The following is a 16,298-nucleotide window of genomic DNA, read 5'->3' as shown; positions in this document are numbered from 1 at the left end:
ATGTGATTGTGTGTATGCGTGTGATTGTGTAGTGGGTTCCTTTAATTGGGGGGGGGGGGGGTGGAGTCTAAGCTAGGGTGACGTGTGAAGAGGCACAAAGATCACACACCATTGTTTTCATTCTGGGGTTGTTTTTGTCCCAATGCTACTCTACTCTGTTGCATAACCGCTTACACAGAGGCAGAACACTGTGCATGCATGCGCTCATGTACACTTGTGTGTGTGTGTGTGTGTGTGTGTGTGTGTGTGTGTGTGTGTGTGTGTATGCATGAGGGTCTGCCTATAGGAGTTATTGTGTGTGGCAATGACGTTAATTCTGGTTGTTGTTTACAGCAGTGCGGGGTACTCAAATAATATTATTCTTCTTTCCTTTTGCATGTATAACTCTGGGAAGGACTGCAGCAAATGTTGTTTACTCTGTCGGAGTGGGACTGTGTGTACTTCAGTGCAGGCTTAATGTCTTATTGTTGAGAAGTAATATTTAGACCTGTTTTTCCTCTGTCCTTACTAGGGACAACTGTCCCTAACAACAATAGTTGTTCAAGAGAACAATAGTCATGTTGATATGGTCTTCTATGTTATAATAGTCCACCTTCAACTACCTAGAAAAGGATTTCGTTTTTTAATTGACCCTGCATTTGCATTTCATGTTTTCACTGAACACTTCGTAACCTTTAGGTCTCCAACACGTCTGCAGCAGATTTTGTTTTCACTAATGGCTTTTTTCTCTCTCCAAATACAAGCTTTCACAGTCAATAATTTGAGTGTACGATGAGTGACGTTAGGGGTTTGAGTGTTTTGCTCAGCATGAGACATGTTTACCTCAAACCTAAAGGTTGTATTGTGACCGCTGATGTACCACCTTTTCATCATCGGTTCCCTCGGTTTCCCTCATTTCATGATGAAACAAAAAATGCATCTATTCTGAACTTTGATCTGTCAATCCCTAAATGACGAAATGTAATCCCTCGTCATCAAAAGCTAAGATCCTTCGTCTTCCTTCTCTAACCCTCACCTCGTCTTTTAACGAGATGCTTAATTACCCAGCGGATGGATGGAACGCTGCCCTTTCTCATCGGCTCTCACTCAGCTGCATGAATTACAATAAAAGGTTACAGTTACAGAGAATCGGCAATTAAATGTCAGATGGTAGATGCTCTCTAGCCGAGGGCTCCTGATATGGATGCTAATCGGCTGGTCATACATTGGCAGAAAAGGGGTGCGGAAGGGAGGGGGATTCCTAGAAGAAAGGCAGCAGGGGGGTTTGAAAAAACAAAAATCTATTTCTGGAGATTCATTTTAATTAGTAGTAGGTCTGTATGTCCTCATTTGTGTGTGTACGTGCATTTTAGTATCTCTCATGAATCATCAGAATCAGCTTTATTGGCCACGTATGCGTATGCATAAATGGAATTTGACTCCGGTTTCCACTTCGCTCTCGATGTACACAAACAAATTTACAATAAACAAGAAAAAATAATATATATATAAAAAATAATAAAGGGCAGCAAAAAAAAGAAAACAGATGTAGGTATAAACATTTAACAATATGTACAATATAAGTATAAACATATATCCAAAAATATATATAAAAAAAAAAAAAATATATATATATATATATATATATATATGAACATGAACCTATAAACAACAATGGAATTGAGGTGATAGTGCAGACAGGTAGTCGGTACTCTGTAGACTTTTTCTGGATTGGCTTTTTGGCAACATAAATCAAGTTGGACAAAAAAAGAAAAAACTGATTTCTGTTGCTGAGAAAATTATTTTCAAACAGTAAATCTTGTAAAAACCCTCTGCAGCAGCGATTGCTTTTTTCATGAACACAACTATATCTGGATGAAGGGAAAAGTGGGCCAACAAGTCCAGACATATTTAAGTCTCATCCTGGAGAGTACATTGACTTGTAATGGGGGAATGGTAGTGGGCGAAGAAATTGCAGACGCATCCGAGGTCAAAGCTAACCAGCAAGATCAGCCTCTTCACTGAAAATGACTGCACCACCAGCATTACATAAACACAGTAAGAACACACACTCACGGTTACGTTAGTAGCCTACCCAGCATTTATGTACATGTTATTTTGGCTTGTGAACTTAACACCTGCACACAACATATGTGGTGCGGTAACACCATTTCTACAGTTCCGAAAATATCAAGCCGTACCCGATCGATACATGTGAAATGTCAACTTCATCTCGGGGATTTTCAAAGTGCCGTTCTGTAACGAACAATTGATAATCTGTCTTGCAGTGTACATATCCAGGCGGTGAATGCCATCGGCTCCGGTCCCTTGAGTCCACCCCTGCTGGCAAGGACACGCCCCCTCCCTCCAGCCCCGCCCCCTCTCGAATGCTCGGCGGCCGGCCCTCAGAGCCTGAAGCTGAAGTGGGGGGAAAACGCCAGCAACACGCACACCCGTGCCCTGCTCGCCGACGACATGGTCTACACACTACAGATGGAGGACAAGAACCACAGGTGGGCTGGCACACACACTAATCTAGACCGCTCTTATACCGTTGTTTCCTCGTGGTGTAGACCGAGAACGGCTCCGTCTTTCTATATTCTAGGCCACGTAAAGAAAACGTCAAACATACAAATTTACACGTACAATTAAAGCTTACATTTCTGCATTGAAGAAATGATCCTAAATTGAGTTCACACTGTACATATAAATCATCGTTATGCTCCTGTATGCCCCACACCCTCTGCATTACTTTAAAAATAATGAACACACTTGGAATGTTTACGTTGAGAACTGTGGGACTCAAGATGAGTGTCTATTTCATATATAGTGTCTCAGCTACGAGCGGGAATTGAAACTGATTGTGAGGACCTCCTTGAACCTCACAGCCGCCCTGCGCACCACATCACTCAGACTGTTCAACCCACAGCTAGTCAATACAGCAAATAAGACCCCAGAAGGTCAATACTACACACACACACACTCACACAAGATGGACCGAACATGAACAGCTTGGGAGAAGATGAGGGAGCTTGTGTGCCTGAATGCCTAGTTAGAGGTATGTGTGTAGGTCCTGTGTGTGTGCGTGTATCTGTGTGTGTGTGTGTGTGTGTGTGTGTGTGTGTGTGTGTGTGTGTGTGTGTGCGTGTTGGTTTATGCAGTAACCAGGTGTACCCACGAATAGTCACGTTGAGGGCATCTGGAACCAGCTGCGATGCAGCCTCCAACAATCAACCGACTCATCAGACAGATGTGTCAGAGAGAGGAACAGGGAGACAGAGTGGGGGAGAAGGGGGAAGGGGCAAAACATAATCGCTGACAGGGAGTGAAACACATAATTGGAAGGAGGGCAGAACCTTTTATACATTCACGCAGAAATAACAAAGATGGAATTAGAAAGGCACGGACAAAGAAGAAGGTAACAGACCAAACTCTTTTATATACCAGCCCGTCTGCCACATGTCCGATTATCTCCCTCCGTCGAGCCCTCTACCATTCTGGTTGGCCAGCTATCAGTGTTTGAATTAAGGCTTGGCTGGCATCACCCCTGGAATGGGAACCTTTTCCAACACACACACACACACACAGAGGCATCCCATGGACGTTGGCACAAACACACTCCCTGCCAGCCAAATGATAAGAGCTCTCACAGTTTAGAGAGGTTTACTCACCCTTTGCGAACTGGCACAGTGATTGGTATGGCAGTATGCTAGTCAGTGTGTGTTTCTGTTTCAGTGACTTGTGTATGTGCATTTGTCTGCATGCACCGTATTTTGATCAGATGGTATTTTGAGGGAAACTTCCCTGCATAATGCTGTAAATTGAAGAAAAACATTTGCTTCTTCTGATTTTCTGATTTTTTTCATGCTTCACAGACAGGTTAAAACAGGCAATGATATTCTGGTATCCACAGTCAGTCCAGTTTTTGTGGTACCGCTCCCTTTCTTTATGCTCATCATGGAAACGACAGCACGTTGGTCAAAGGTGAAAATGTATTTTTATAGAAGATTTAAAACGGCCACAGTTGACCACGGTGCTGAATAGCATCAAAATAGCAAACAAATGAAGGAAAAAGTAAATAATACAATAAAACAATAAACATAACAATAATGAAAGAATTGCAGCAGAATAGAGGATGAAGTCAACGTAACACACTCAACTTGAATTGAATTGCATCGAGAAGAGGAGGGTCTTCAGCAGCGACGTAAAGGTTTCCAGGTCTGAGCAGCTCTTACGTGAAGAGTAGGAAAGCTCTTCCAGAGATTAAGGGCAGCCACCTCAAAGGATCGGCTGCCTCTATTTTTGTCCCTGAATCTCGTAACATCAAAGAGCATCTGGTTGGTCGACCTCATTGTAAAAGCATCGATTTTATATGTTCACGGCAAGCAATGGACGTTGGTGAATTTTCAGACTTCAAGATGTATTTGGATAGAACTGCAGATCATATAAATGATAAAGCAGCATCTCCACACAGCCCCAAAAACACAAACATCATGTCACTCTCTCCTCTTCATCACCCTGAGGAGAAACTGTCAATAAACTATAACTGTGTAATTGACTGAATTATCCATAATGACCATGTGTGATTCCTGACATGTTCAACTTAATTGTCTTTGCTTAGGATTCATCACTTGCAGCTACCGGTGGTTGTGGCGAGGAGTTTAGGTGTGTTAGCGGCTGCATTAGTGCCGCGTGTGCAGAGGGTTAACAACAGATGTATGGATCGAACTGGTTTGCAGGGCTCCCCTTCCTCCCCTTTGCTTCCTCCTCACACTATTAGGTTGAATTAGCAGGACGTTTTTGATGAAATTGCCTTGGCAACCAGATGCTTCATCGCTTATCATAATGTATCAAGGGAGATTGCAAGGGCATTTTGAAGAACAGCAAAGGATCAAATCTTTAAATTGCTTTGTCAGCAAACATATTAAATAGCCAGCTGCAATTTCGGCAAGTATAATTTCACATTCGGATGTTAAATTACATCAGTGTCGGGTTTTTTTTAAACCAAATAGCATTACTGTGTATTTATGTTTTTGACATTGTCTGTCCCCGACTCTGTCTCTTGCTGGAATCTCGTTGTCTCTGGACGATCTCATTCATATTTATTCATCTCAATTTATTGTTCGAAAGGTGACTTCACCTCTGGAGGATCTCTGGAGAAATGTGCATTTTATCCCTCCCGCCTCATCTTTCACCCTCTTTGTTTTTCTCCCATCCACCCTGCCATGTCTCTGTGGTTGTATAAGATGATAATTAAAGCCGTTTTCTCAGGTTCCCTATATTAAATCCCGTTCTCCCTCTCCGTCCCTCTTCCTCCCTCATTCGTCCACTCTTATCTCCCTGTATGCAGACTTGTTGCTTGTCTTCTGTCCTCCCTCGCTCATGGCTTTTATTTCATTTCTCATTTTGCCCACTCTGTTGTTGCCCTTTTTTAAAGCTTTGCGCTTTAAAGTTAGTTTGATTTCGAAATACCTTCTGGCCGAGGTTCTGGGAATATAAAGGTGCCATGGCAACCCCGGCAGTGCAGCGCGAAGAACGCTTCAAGCTTCTGACGTTATATTCGAATGCAGGTGGAAGCACAAGGCACTGTAGGGCAAAGCTCTGGTTCAGTTGCTGTTGTTCATAAGAATGAGACATCCCTACAGCTATTGCAATGTCTCACCCATTTGTTTACTTGTTCGTCCATCTCCGTCATTTGTCCGTCCCTTCATCCTTGCATCCGGTCAATTCTTTCCTTATTTACACCCATCTGTTTTTCCTCACAGCTAGCCAGCAAGCAAGCAGTTCGGCCTCTTTAGAAAAACAAGCTGTTTCTCCTGCTCCGTCTCCAATGCTAACCTTATCGATAAGTAGCCATGCATGATTCATCCAGCAATGCTTCAAAATGTTTACTGCATTGAAACTGATTGAATTTTGTGCAAATGTGATCATGATTTCACCAGTAAGGAGACCCACACACGTTTATTTTCATCATAACATGCTTTTTCTGTTACGAATGAATGTTCAGCTGATTATTGGTTGACTTCCTGTGTATAGCTAAAAGCTGATTTCACTTGAAAAAAAACAGATTCTTTCAAATTTGCACAAATAAAAATTGTGCGTGTATATACAGGAAGGCTTTCAAGGTTCCACCTGCTTTTCAAAACAAAGGCGTTTGATCATGTTGTGCCAGAATACATGTGATGAATGATGAAATGGTGTTGCGTTTGAAAGCATCACCGTTCCAACACAATACGAATATTTGGCGGGCAGATTGAATGGATCAAATTGCAGAAAAAAAGGGTTGGCGACAATCTTTGTCTGCTCTCTGTCCTCTGCTCCTGGCTGTGGTTGATCGGTCGGCTCTTTGGCTCAGGACGGAGGACGCAGTTCCTCTCGTTAACTGTGGTCTGGTGATTTGTGTGTGTGTGTGTGTGTGTGTGTGTGTGTGTGTTTATTGTCTTTGCTCTGCTGAGTGCTAATTGTTTTTGATGATGGAAATGTTGAAATATTTACTGTTGTTATGTAGGAATTTGTCATTTACGTACAGCCGTGTGGTAGTTTGAGTCTAGAGAGAGGACAAGGAGAGACTCGGGAGACACGTAGTATTAATTCTATCAGCGCTGGGTGTCTGCCGGTGTTAAGACAGTGAGGTAAAGGATTAACAACAACATCATACATCAGCCAGAGAGACGCATCACTTCTCGCTCGTGCATCTACATACTGCACTCGCGAGAATGCGTCTCTCTCCTCTTCCAGTAGATCCTCCATCGTCATCTCCGCGTTATAATTACCAGTCACCTCGCTTTTTATCCTCCTTTATTTCTCCACTCCCTCACATCCGCTTCTGACTTTCTCCCTCCATCACTGCCTCCTCTTCTCACTTGCCCCGTCACCTTTGTCTCTCTCCCTCTCTCTACTCCCTCTCGGCCATAAACCTTCGTCGCACAGACTTTTACCTTACTGTGCTGAAAAGCTGATAGCGGCGATAAATAACCACCTTTTCAGCTCAAATCCCCATTTCTCTCAGACTCCCTCATTCACTCACTTATCTCTCTTTCAGTCCATCAATCTGTCCATCTAGCCAGCCAGAAAGCCTTTTTTTGTGCTAGATTTCATTCGATTGGTGACTTTGGCCTGTCAGTCCTGTGTGTCTTATAAATCACTGCTATCTTTGTTGGGATGCATTCTCCTCTCTTCCCACCAGCAGCCTTGTTTCTTTTCAAGGTCTCAACTCAGCAACAACAAAGGAAGTACCAAAAACACTGTGATATATATATATATATATAGTTATAGTTTGGAATGTTTTATATATATATCTATATATATATATATATATATATATATATATATATAGATATATATATAGATATATATATAGATAGATGTGTATATATATATAGATGTATATACATAATGGTTCAGCCTGCAATGCCCCCAGAACTGTCAATAATCAATGACTGTGATGAGTCATTGAAAAATGGAAAATGCATCAATCCGATTGGTGATGAGTGCAGTCCAATTATCGATGCCTCATCCCTCACTGCTCTTGTTATCCAAGTTATTAACTGAATTTCTCTGTCCTCACATCTCTCTCTTCCTCGAATCTATTCATTGCGCCATCACTCCTTCCTCTCACCTTCACCTTCTCCCTTATCTTTCACTCTCTTGTTCATCCTGTTCAGGTTTGTCTCCCCTTTTCTTCTGTCCTTCACCTCTTATTCCCACTTACAGAATGGTCCTCTGGATTTTGTGATTCATTGTATCTTTCTTCCTCTTTCTTATACTGCGTGTCCAGGTTTGTGCCGATCTACCGCGGCCCCAGCCACACCTACAAGGTCCAGCGATTGACTGAGTCGAGCAGCTACATCTTCAGAATACAGGCCATCAGCGATGCAGGGGAGGGTCCTTTCTCTGACACACTCGCCTTCTGCACCACCAAGTCTGTACCACCTGCCCTCAAAGGTAAACTGACGCAGGCAAAGTGTGCCTTTGTCTCATGGTTTGTGTGTTTTGTTGCTACATGGATGACGCCAGTGCCGCTATCTGTAAATCCATCACACAGGTTTGTGTATGAAAGTCCTTTCTTTGCTCTTATTAGCTAGTTTCAAACTGTAAAATAAGACCTTAAGAAATGTCTTAGCTGGCTGAGACTTTAGCACTGTGTAAATTGATTGCTAGGAAACCTCTGTTGCACCGTCCAATCAAAAGAATGCTCTTCATAAACAGGACGTCACAGTAGCATCACAAGCCGTTCCATAACTTCCAAAGAATGACTGTTTTAGGGCGCAATAAAGTACATTAAGCTTAACTGCTAATCTTTTATAAATGTAGGTATTATTTAGTTTGCTTATAAGAGCATACTTGGACAAATGTGTGTGTTTCAGAGTTCATGCGGTTCTGAATGAGAGGGAAATATCAGATTCTGCTCACCTATTTTATGTTATTTGGTCATTTAGTGTGACATTTTTTAGCACAAAGCTAAAACGTTGAGTACTTAAGGTTATGTTGTTATATTTGTGAAATTTAACTTTCAGTGTCAGGTCAAATGTGTCGACCATAATGCATATTTATAACTCTTTTACTCTAGAAGGGTCATACAGTGTATTGGCAGCCGAACGTTAACTTCATCAGTCGAGTAAATTAGCAGTTAGCCTCCATCTGTCAGTGGGTGTAAATATTTAGTTTCAACTAATATCTACATAATAAGCTTGTGTTGCGCAACCCAGTTTAATTTAGTATTTCATCAATCTCCAGTTATATTATAAGTAGACCAAGTTTGAACTTTTTGAAGCGCCGTTGCATCTGGCTCCGGCAGTTTAGGAGTTAGACTGAACGGCCCCAAAGAGGTGATACACTTAGAGGACAGGAAGAGGCAAAACATTAGTTCCTGTTTGGCTGTTGCTTGATTATCGCCTGCAGTATGTGGTCCCTGCTGTACACTGAGAGGCTGTGGCTGATTATACCGACAGTCATCGCAGTGAGGAGTATCCTCACAGGTGATATCAATGGAAAGTATTACGGGTTTGACTGTGATGCTGTGAATGTGCAGTACAGCATTGATGTATCCATTAACAGGCAAATGACAGCCTGAGGGGTCCAAACAGCTTCTGTACAACTGTTCGCATGGTGCTTGTGCACTGTTCTCTGCAAACCCCCTTCTATTCACAACAAAAGCAGGATGAGTCCAGACAACTCAATAAATATGTCCCTGGTTAGAGTTGAGTCAAATGTCTGCTGTATTCAGCAAAGCAATTCATGCAGTCATAATTGGATTATCGTGGTCACTCAAGGATATTGTTGCTTTGCCAAACTGTTGTAAAAATTGTCAAAAATAATTATTGGCCGTGAATAATCGATTCACTTTGTTGTCGCTTATTTCCAGGATGATGAGCAGTCCATACTCAGTTTTGTCTGAACAGCTGTTAACAGGACTGTCATTAGTTTCTGAGGGGTGCTCGTCTTAATTGATTCGGCCGGCTGTGGCTCAGGGTAGGAGCGGTCACCCTTAAATCACTAGGTTGTTGGTTCGATCCCCCGCCCCTCCTGTACGCTTTACATCAGCCCACTGCTCCTAAATGCTTCAGTTGGTTTCAATACAAAGGTATTTTTTTTCATATATGTAGTGTGTGTGACAATGGAAATGAAAGTTGAGGTATTTTAGGTTTAAATAGCTGGTTAGAAATGACTGCGGAAAGTCTGAATAATTGGTTTATATGGTATTACTTTTCTAACTATGAAACCCTGTCGCGTGTTTGAAATCATGTTCTGGTGGCGTTTATCCTGACAGCTCCCAGAGTGCACCAGCTAGAGGGGAACATGTGTGAGATCACATGGGAGACCATCGCACCAATGAGAGGAGATCCTGTGAGCTACGTGCTGCAGGTGCTGGTGGGACGCGAGTCAGAATACAAACAGGTTTGTCTCACACAGACACACTCACACACACACACTCGGGTCATTTGAGGATAGTGTTGAGAGCTCCTGTGTCTCTGTAGTCCAGAGCACACGCTTCAATCTTAAAGTTGTGGAAGTGTGTACGACTGCTGTGAGGATATTCTGTAATCCTCCCCGAGGAGCAGACAAATTAACTTTGCATTGATGGGGAAGGCATTACAGAGCACTCGACCGCCCACACACTAAGGGACAAATGTGCACGTTGAAGAATGAAACACACACTGACACGTGTCTTCCCTGAGAGATAGAGAATTCTGAAATTGAAGGTGATTGCAGTGCCAGCAGTATTTATTGAATGGTTTTGAAGGATTTTAATGAGAATAACAACAGAAATAACTAAAAAAAAACGTTTTTGGCGACACAAATATCGGGTGGCTGGCAGTTGGATAAATGAGCAGACTGGTGGACTGACTCCAGACAAAGAAAGACATTTGTCTTCAGGGATGTTTTCCTCTCCATTGTTCAATTAGTGAATGATTGGAGGGAGGAACTGCTGATACTCACCAGCGAACAAAACCGCAGCTGTGTGTGTGTGTGTGTGTGTGTGTGTGTGTGTGTGTGTGTGTGTGTGTGTCCACGTGGGAATGTGTGACGTGTATTTGCTCATTTCATTACGTGTACAAACATCCGCTGCCAATACAAATCTGTGCTGCTGCTTTTCAGACGTTTGTATGTTTCACTCGCCGTTTGTTTCTCCCTTTTGTGTAATCTCACAATGAATGAGTGCACACACACACACACATGCATACCGGTAATGCTGTTTTATTTTGCAAATTGAATTTATGAATAAAACAAATATTTGAAGGCATTTTTTCATTTAGATTACCGGTATATTACAGATTTTCCATGACAAACGACAAGAAAGACTGCACAAGGACATATCTGTGATGTGCACAAGCGTGACTAGCTCCCCACAACCATTCCAGCATAGGCCTGAGAGGGTTTAATCTATTTATTTGAGTATTAAGGGGGGGGGGGGATTTTCAATTGCAGTTATATTTTTATGGTGAAGTAGTTTTCAAGTTTGGTTTATTTGTATGGCTTTTGTGCACCATTATAATACATGACAGTCGTTTTTTTTATCCAAAGCGACTTACAATTGCGATTCTACCACATTCATACGTAATTGTGGGGTTGAGTGTCTTGCTCAAGGACATGCGACTAGCGGAGCCGGGGATCGAACTGCTCTCCACTTGGCCACAGTCGTCCCTAATAGAAAATAATTAAGTTCCAATAAAATAGGTCGATAAGCAAGGAGAAGTCAACAGAAAGTTCTTTATTTATTACTTCCCATAACTAGCAGCAGATAAAACTCTGAGCAGCACTTAAGTCGATGAGCGGTGAAAGTAACATTTCATCGGAAGAGGGACACAATCAGCCAGGTGTTGCAAATATTAAGCATGTTCGATAAAGGGAAAACACCACATTGAGGCATGAAAGTTCAGATTTGTACTTATATATATATATATATTTTTTTTAAACACTACAGTGTGGCCAGATGGCTAGATGTGTATGCCTGTAATTTTGTAAATGGGCACCTGCTGAGCGCTTCAACGTGTTTACAGTATGAAAACAAGCAATCATATGTCACTGTGACCCAAGCAAGCAGGCAGGTCTCTGTTCCAACGAATCACCAACCAACTGTGGCTGTTCAACTTTCCATCTATCTCTCCCCTCGCAGGTTTTTAAGGGAGAGGAGGGCATGTTCCAAATTTCTGGTCTCCAGGGCAACACAGACTATCGTTTCCGCGTGGGCGCCTGCCGCCGTTGCCAGGATACGTGCCAGGAACTCTGCGGACCACTGAGCCCCTCCTCCTTGTTCACGCTGCGTCGCCAGGAGACGGCATCATCGGGGGAGCCGTGCGCCGTTGAAGCGGGCAAAGGCGCCGGCCTGATCTCCAGCGACGAGCGCTTCGCGGCGCTCATCGTGTGCGTGTTCGCCGGGTTCTCCATCCTCATCGCCTGCTTGCTACAGTACTTCTTCATGAAGTGAGGGAATTTTAACTTTAGGATAGAAAGAGAAAACAAAATCACAGAGAAACTTTAAAAAAATACGTCTACGAAAGAACCGAATGAAATCAAAAAGAAACACTTGATGTACTTCTTACGGCTATGTATGTTGTTTGTTTTTTTTGAAGTCAGATTATCGATTCTGGCTTTCCTCACCTCCTTCCTGTTGTCTTCTGCCATCACTCAGTTTGGTGTCCTTTCTCTCTACGTCTCTGTTGTCTTTGTGTCATTGTCCGTCTCATCTGTTAAGGATTTCTGTCGAGGTCTTAGTTGTGCCTCGGTTGGGAAAGAAAACTGATAATCAAGCCTTAAAATAGCTTTGAGCAAAGCTGTTGCTCCTCAGACTGACTTGCATGTTTTTATCTTGTATCTTTTTAAAACATATTTGATTAGAGAACGTGTATATTTCTTGACGGTCATTGCCTTACATTTGTTTTTGTTTTTTAATGTGTAAGTTTCTTCTTTTTTTTTTTGCTGCAGTCTTTATTAATTTCAGCCATATTCCAATGTAGGCCTACAAAGCTTTAGCCGTTCATACCTTATTATTCAGTTTTCTACTACTACAGACTGTCAGTCAATTCATATCTGCTAAGCTTTTAACATTCAATCACTCACTCATTCAGCTACCAAAGTGATGCAATCCATGTGTGGTGTAAGATGCTGCTATCCTGTGATTTTATTATATCTAAGAAAGAATGGAAAACCAGTAATCTAATATATATATATATACACAATACAAATATATATATATATATATCAAATATCTATGATGCTATAAAAGTGATGTAATATAAGTGATGGCAATGTAAGGTCTGAAGTACAGTGTGAAAGGGGAGGAGTTTACTTTAGGTGCTTACAAACAGCAGCTCTGCGGTCAGTTAAGTAGCTCGAAGGAGCCCCTTTAACACTGGTCTCTGATCAGAATATGAAATGTTGGGCATGAACTGGCTCTAGCGTGTAGGAAGCCGGGCTGGGATTGTGATCGGCTGCAATTTAACAGGAAAGGGTTGGGCTCAGCATTTGATTGGCCCCTCGGACGGCCCTTCCGCATTCCACCATCTCAAGCACCATTGCTCCAGCCTATTTATCTGTAGCTTTAGTAGCGTTGAACCCGCTAGACCCAGAGGTGCTAACAGCCTGCCAGCTAGCCTCACTTGTCAGAGCTCTGTGTGTTAACCAGGAAAGCCATTAGGAGTTAGCTTGAGCTTTACGACCCCCCCCCCCCCTGGAATTTAGCCAGCTGCCAGCCAGAGCAGTGCTGAAGCTGTAGTTTCTCCTTCCAGCTAGTCTGTGAATCGATACATTTGAAGACTCTTCTCCTCTTTTCTCCTCCCCTGCCCATAATGATCTGTAATTACCGTTTGCTCTGGCTGCTCTTCTCTTGCTTTCGATCCATCCCATTATCCTGCCCATGCACTTCTCTCTGTCTCTCTCTCTCTCGCTCGCTCTCTCTCTGTCTCTGTCTCTCTCTCTCAATCAATTAAAAGGTGCTTCATTGACATGTAATCAGAGCAGTAGCAAGTCTGCGGTCTCTCCTCAGACGGACATGTTCTCTGGAGACTTGAACTAATGTTCACTAACCAAACAAGCCTTTGACAGAACACAGCTCAACAGAACAGGGCATTGTTAACACCCCCCGACCTCCTCGCCTGACTCCTGAACCCCCTTTCATCCCAACCCGAAAAAACAAAGCCAAGGTACAGCCCAATACATACCCTGATGATCCAAAGAAGTCACCCTAACCTGCTTGATGAATGTGTGACATGTCTACAATTGTCAGGTGGGATACAGGGGAAGAAGGATTGGGTGGGAAGGGGGGTATGGAGGAGTGGCGGGGCAGTAGTTTAGCGCCGCCGGCCAGCTCTGATTGGCAGCCTGTAACGTACCTCAGGGATAAGGCCTTACAGAGGGGAGATCTAACCCTGTCATCCCCATCGCTGGCGTCATCCTATTCGCCTCTCCTTCCTCCGTTTCTCTCAGTCTTCCTCCCTCACTTCTATCAGTTCTTTCATTTTTTTGATGCTGTATCTTGTCCTCTGTCAATGCTGTGCCTTGCTCCTGTATGTGTCGGCAAGCAAATTGGTTTACTCGCTCAACAAACCTTTGCCAAAGTTGATGGGAAAGTTAAGGTAGAGTTCTTTTCTAGGTTTTATTTATACTATATATTTGCATACAGTACTTTACATGCCAATTACAGTGCAATCTTCATTTATTTATTGTTTAAAGATTAAGAGACAAGTGTAGTTATATACAAATTTTTTTCCTTGTAGCATGTTTTTTTTCTTTTTCTTTTTTTTTTAATTGACTTATGTTAGATTGTATGATTAAGGCCAGCATTCCTTATCTCAGTAACCCTTTAAGTATTTCTCTTACAGCTGTTGGGAACCTGTAGCTCATCAGTCCATGCATTGCAGTTATCATTGCCGTTTAAAAACATGTAACCAAATGTATTTTGTTTTTCATCTCCTGTTCCGGCCGTGCACAGCCGAGCAGTTCTTGTAATGCTTAGAGAGACATGTAGCAAAGCAAGGCCTTAGGGTCAGTTCAAGTCATCTGTATTGGGATAAACGTCGCTGCCTTTGGCTTTTTTTTTTTCTGAGTAGTGTTATAATGAAGCTTCTGATATCTTTTTACTGTGTTATTGCCAAAGTGCAGTCTTCTCGTGTCCACTAGATGTTGCGTTCGCAGTCGTCGAAAAGGGTTCTGTGATGTTCTTCTGTAACGACACAGCATTACGATTATTATTGTTATTATTATTCTCTCAAAAGAAAAAAACAAAAAAAACATTAACTTGATCTGTGATTATGCTTCTTTTCATATTATCTTTTATTATTTTGTTTTGTAAAGCAAAATGTGCCATTTTGAAATGTAGCCCCTTTCAAAGGACAGTTTTTAACACAACCTGATTTCACACTGAAAGGTAAAAAGCAAAAAAAAAAAAATGGCAAAAACAATCATACGGCGATTTCAGGCAGATGATGACAATAATAATTTGACCGATTCCTTGTTCAGGCTTGTGCTGGTATAGCAGTAGTTAGTATTTTGTATCCAGTATTTTGCTAACAGATGATATACAGAGATATCTATAGAGCTATAGAATGAGATGGTAATACATTATGACTAACAGAGTTGAAGCACTTTTTTTATGCCGAGCATTAGTCTTGAGGAGGTTAATATGAGCGAGGGGGAACGCGAGGTCCGTCGCTCTGTTCCAAACACTACTGCCAACGCCGTCTGTTGCATTCATTGGCATTATTCTGTCGTTGGCGTCACTGTGACATTGGCATTACTGCAGCATGGTTCTGTGCCTTTTTGGATGGCACCCTGCTGCCTGTAGAATGCAAACTACGGCAACACAGGAAGTACAGTTCATAGGGAGTACGGTTTTCCTTTCTCAGACGGTGCTCTCGGTGTGTGCACCCAGCCTGTTGCTTGTAGTCGATATGTGAGGTGTCCCGTTTTGAAACCCTTCATGTAATGTCCCCTCCCCCCCCCCCCTCCCTTAGTCCACATTTCAGGCCGTAGATGCTCCAACGGGAGAGCAGAGGTCTTTGTCCCAGCTCAGGCTAGTCCCGTTAGTGTTGTATAGTCCGAGGTTAACACAGTGTTAACTGTTGAGGCTGTGTGTTCCTGGGCAGGGTACTCCCTTTATGTGCTTTTTTTTTCTTTTCTTAATGCTGGTGTTTTTAAAGAAGCCCCGCCCCTTCACCCCACACCTTGCAGCTCCTGCACATTGGCTTGTATGTCAAGAATGAGAGACCTTTTTTTTTTTTTTTTTGCCCAGCAACCCCACGTCTGTGCCTTCTGATCAATTGATTTTCTTCTTTACTTTTTTTTTTTTTTTTTTTTTTTGTACGTTGTAGAGTAAGTAGAGAATTTTGACTGAGAATTTGGCGATTTGACAAACAGACGCTCACAGGTATTTAACGATTTTTTTAAGCGAGACAAAAAAGAAACATATTTTTACCTCACAATTTTAAAACAAACATTCAAATGTTGTCATGGTCTACGAATTGAGAAAAAAAAGAAATTCATGCATTTCTTCTTGTATTGTAAATGTTAGACATTTTCATATGCATTATATAAAAGAAACTGCCATATCAATTTTAATGTATAGATTTTTGCAAATAATACCCTATGTATGTAAGACGTAACTGTATCGGTAGCGTATATATAATATATTTATGCCCAATAAATGTTTTGATTTTCTTTTCTGACTTTGTAGCACCTGTGTGTGTCATTATTCATCAGCACTTCTACCTACTGTATCCATGGCTCTACGTATAGTTCTGTGCATGGTCTCGTGCTTTTTTATGGTTAACTTTTCTACAGATAAAGACACTTTGTCACACGAGATGTTTGGTATACAACCT

The 16,298-nt window shown here is 42.1% G+C and overlaps 1 protein-coding gene across 1 annotated transcript in view; it reads left to right on the top strand.

The window, feature by feature from the left end:
- Positions 1-16,142, top strand: part of fndc3ba (fibronectin type III domain containing 3Ba) — an 83,167-nt gene extending 67,025 nt beyond the window's left edge. The window contains exons 24-27 of the mRNA XM_079286071.1: positions 2,268-2,492; positions 7,757-7,923; positions 9,749-9,876; positions 11,597-16,142. Coding sequence (XP_079142197.1) covers positions 2,268-2,492; positions 7,757-7,923; positions 9,749-9,876; positions 11,597-11,908 — 832 coding nt within the window. The 3' untranslated portion in view covers positions 11,909-16,142. The remainder of the gene's footprint in view (positions 1-2,267; positions 2,493-7,756; positions 7,924-9,748; positions 9,877-11,596) is intronic.
- The last annotated feature ends 156 nt before the right edge of the window (positions 16,143-16,298 follow it).

Source organism: Melanostigma gelatinosum, assembly GCF_949748355.1.
Source record: "Melanostigma gelatinosum genome assembly, chromosome: 16".
Lineage (NCBI taxonomy): Eukaryota > Metazoa > Chordata > Actinopteri > Perciformes > Zoarcidae > Melanostigma > Melanostigma gelatinosum.
The sequence above is the reverse complement of the archived record's forward strand: the minus strand, read 5'-3'. Positions and strand labels throughout refer to the sequence as shown.